This window comes from Emiliania huxleyi (genome assembly GCF_000372725.1).
Source record: "Emiliania huxleyi CCMP1516 chromosome Unknown EMIHUscaffold_1420, whole genome shotgun sequence".
Taxonomy (NCBI): domain Eukaryota; phylum Haptophyta; order Isochrysidales; family Noelaerhabdaceae; genus Emiliania; species Emiliania huxleyi.
In genome coordinates, this window is record NW_005201175.1 from 5,482 (window position 1) to 8,688 (window position 3,207).

A 3,207-nucleotide genomic window follows, 5' to 3' on the forward strand; every position below is an offset into this window, starting at 1 on the left:
TCCAGCCTTCCGGCCCCACCCCGGGGGGCCGGGGACGTCGCACCTAACCCCACCCCGCCCGCGCCCGCAGAACACACAGCAATCATGGCTGACGAGCAGCTGACCGAGGAGCAGATCGCCGAGTTCAAGGAGGCATTCTCGCTGTTTGACAAGGACGGCGATGGCACCATCACCACCAAGGAGCTGGGCACAGTGATGCGCTCGCTGGGCCAGAACCCGACCGAGGCGGAGCTGCAGGACATGATCAACGAGGTGGACGCCGATGGCAACGGCACCATTGACTTCCCCGAGTTTTGCACGCTCATGGCGCGCAAGATGAAGGACACCGACTCGGAGGAGGAGCTCAAGGAGGCGTTCCGCGTGTTCGATAAGGACGGCAACGGCTTCATCTCCGCTGCCGAGCTGCGCCACATCATGACCAACCTCGGCGAGAAGCTGACCGACGAGGAGGTGGACGAGATGTTGCGCGAGGCCGACATTGACGGCGACGGCCAGATCAACTACGAGGAGTTTGTCAAGGTCATGATGGCCAAGTAGAGTCGCCGGGGCAGCCGCGGGGCAGAGTCGAATATTCAGTCAGGGAGGCGGGGGGCGTGCGCGATCTCTGAGTAGTTAGGACTTCGGGCAGCGCCCGGTGTACACGCGTTGCATGTGTAAGGGCGAGCTGTGTAGTTCGACCTTGAGCCTTGAATACGATTAGACAACAATGGAGTGCTCCGTACAGAACTAAAGGTGCCGTGCGAGGAGCGGCGACGTGCGTCGCGACATCGGAGGCGCTGTGGCGCGGATCGGCGCCGCGGGTGCCGTGCCCGTACCGTCTTCGTACTTGATCCAGAATGCGGCGAGGTCGGGCCGCACGGCGTCCACCGAGCCCCGGAAGGTCGAAACCGCGGCGTCCGTCATTGGGATCGAGACTTCCAGCCACTCTCCCTGCACCGGGAGCGGCGGCGACGAGCGCCGGTCCGCGAACGCCATTGGTGGCGATAACGTCGAGCAGGCCAGTTTCCGGCGGGCCGAAGTTTCATTTTTAAAGAAAGAAAAAAGGGAAGCCTAGGGAAGATGGGAGGACGGCACGCCATTAAATAAATAAATTCTGCAAAGGGGTGTGAACGCAGAGAGCAAACTCCTGGCAGCTCCCACAGTCGAAATGTGCGCCAGCTGCCCGCTCACCTGTCCGCCGCCGCCGCGCACGCACCTTGCTATGTGCTCGCGCGAGCTCCCGCCCGAGCCTCCAGCTCGGCGTCCCACTGCTGCGGAGCCGATCGCTTTTCCTCGGCGCTCGCGTCGAGCCGAGCTCTCGGCACTCTACGGCGGGCGTCGCTGTGCGGGGCGCCCGTTTCCTGCTGGCCCGAGCGGAAAGCTCCACGTGCCCGCGCGAGCTCCGGGCCGAGCCTCCAGCTCGGCGTCCCACTGCTGAGGAGCCGATCGTCGTCCGTCGGTGCTCTCGAGGAGCCGAGCTCCTTGGCCTGCGGCCGGCGACGCTGCAGGACGGCGCGGGGGCACCCCCCCCCCCCTCACCCGCGCGTTTTTCCGCGGGGGGGGCACACGCACCCCTCGCCCCGGCGCTTTTCCGGGGGGCAGCCCCCCCCCCCCCCTCCCTCGATCTCGCGGCGAGAGCACGAGCGCGCCGTCCCCCGGCGACGCGCCGCCACGCTCTTCCTTAGGTCGTCCTCCGAGATATCGGTGCCGGACCGGCGGGGCGGGGGCGGGGTGGCGTCGGAGCAAGTGTCTCGGTCTTCGGTCGACGGAGCGGCGACCCGCGAGTACGCTTCGTGGGCGCCCGACGAGGGTGGTGCTGCTGTCGCTCTGCCGCGTGCGCAGGCGTGCGCAGGCGTGCCGAGGTCTCGCGACGGCACTCAGCCCTTCGCTGGGCGTGTGGGACGCCGGGTACGACGAGCACGGCTTCTGGTCCGTCGAGGCTGCCCGCGCGGCGCGCGACGCGGCGGCGGCGCTTGCGCTGGACGCCGCCGACGGCGGCGCGGGGGCGGCGCGGGGGCGGCAGGCGCGGGGGCGGCAGGCGCGGGGGCGGCAGGCGCGGCGCGCCGAGGTCGCGAGCGCGGCACAGGCCGCGCCGCGGCGGAGCGAGGGAGCCGCGGCGCGGCGATCGCCGGCGCCGGCGCGGCCGGCGCCGGCGCAAGGGGCGCCGGCGCGAGGGCGCAAGAGGCAGCCGGCCCAGCGGGTCGCGGCCCTCCCCCGCGGCGTCGTTGGAGGGCGAGCACCTCGAGTACCTACGGCGGCGGGGTGCGCCGTGGGGCGAGCCGCCCGTCGCGGGCGCCGCCGCGCCGCCGGAAGGGGCGAGGCGGCGAGCGAGGATCGTCGACTTTTGGCCGGGGGGCGCTCTCGACACTTACCGGCTGAGGTCACGTCGTCGGGCGCGTCGACGGGCTGGTTGGCCATGGTCCGCACGGCGGGGCGGCTGCGCCGCCAGGACTCGCGCGTCGCTGCACGCGGCCTGCAGAAGGAATGACAGCTCGGCGGCAAGGCTTTTCTTGCGCCGGGACGGCTAGGCTTTTTGTGAGACGCCGCTCGCGGAAATCGAGGAAGGCTTGGACTTTTCTTTTCTTGGGAAACGGGAGTGTTGGTTTAGAAGAGGCTGGCCAGCGACTGGACACACCGGCATGGGGGGACGCAAGCAAGGACGGGGATTGGAGGTTGTAGAGAGATTTAACTTTTAAGCACAGCTCGAGGCGAAATAAAATTAGAAAGAAATGTACTCCCACCCTCTCTCTCTCTCTCTCTCTCTCTCTCTCTCTCTCTCTCTCTCTCTCTCTCTCTCTCTCTCTCTCTCTCTCTCTCTCTCTCTAAACCGTCTCACTCAAAATCTCTCTCTTTCTATCTCGGCTCTCTCTCTCTCTCTCTCTCTCTCTCTCTCTCTCTCTCTCTCTCTCTCATGTCTCAAAATCTCTCTCTCAGAAGCGGAGCACACACGAAGATCGAAGTCGGCACAACAAAAATCCCCTTTGCAGCCAAGCCTCCAGGGCACCTAATATAAAAAGGCACCTCGGTCTCGACCACGACCAGGAGAAGGACCGAGCCTCTTGTGTATATGGGCCCCCGCCTGGCCGTCAGCCCGCAGCAGCTTCGCGTGCTCGTGCCGCCGCTAGTCGCCACGAGCTACAAGGGCTCGTCCGGCAAGGTCGGCGTGGTCGGAGGCTGCTTCGAGTACACCGGAGCGCCGTTTTACGCTGCTCTGACGGCGCTCAAGCT

General features: G+C 66.9%; 2 protein-coding genes across 2 annotated transcripts; both read left to right on the forward strand.

Moving 5' to 3' along the window:
* The first annotated feature begins 66 nt into the window (after nt 1-66).
* EMIHUDRAFT_373343 (hypothetical protein) lies at nt 67-566 on the forward strand. The gene has a single exon (XM_005787409.1). It carries the CDS (start codon nt 85-87, stop codon nt 535-537), a length of 453 nt encoding a protein of 150 aa, XP_005787466.1. The 5' UTR covers nt 67-84; the 3' UTR covers nt 538-566.
* A 567-nt stretch (nt 567-1,133) lies between these two features.
* On the forward strand, nt 1,134-2,548 carry EMIHUDRAFT_447054 (hypothetical protein; the record flags this gene model as incomplete). Its single annotated transcript, XM_005787410.1, has 2 exons — nt 1,134-1,491; nt 1,665-2,548. Coding segments are annotated over 2 exons (1,201 nt in total), but the record flags the coding sequence as incomplete, so codon positions are not given.
* Nucleotides 2,549-3,207: the final 659 nt, after the last annotated feature.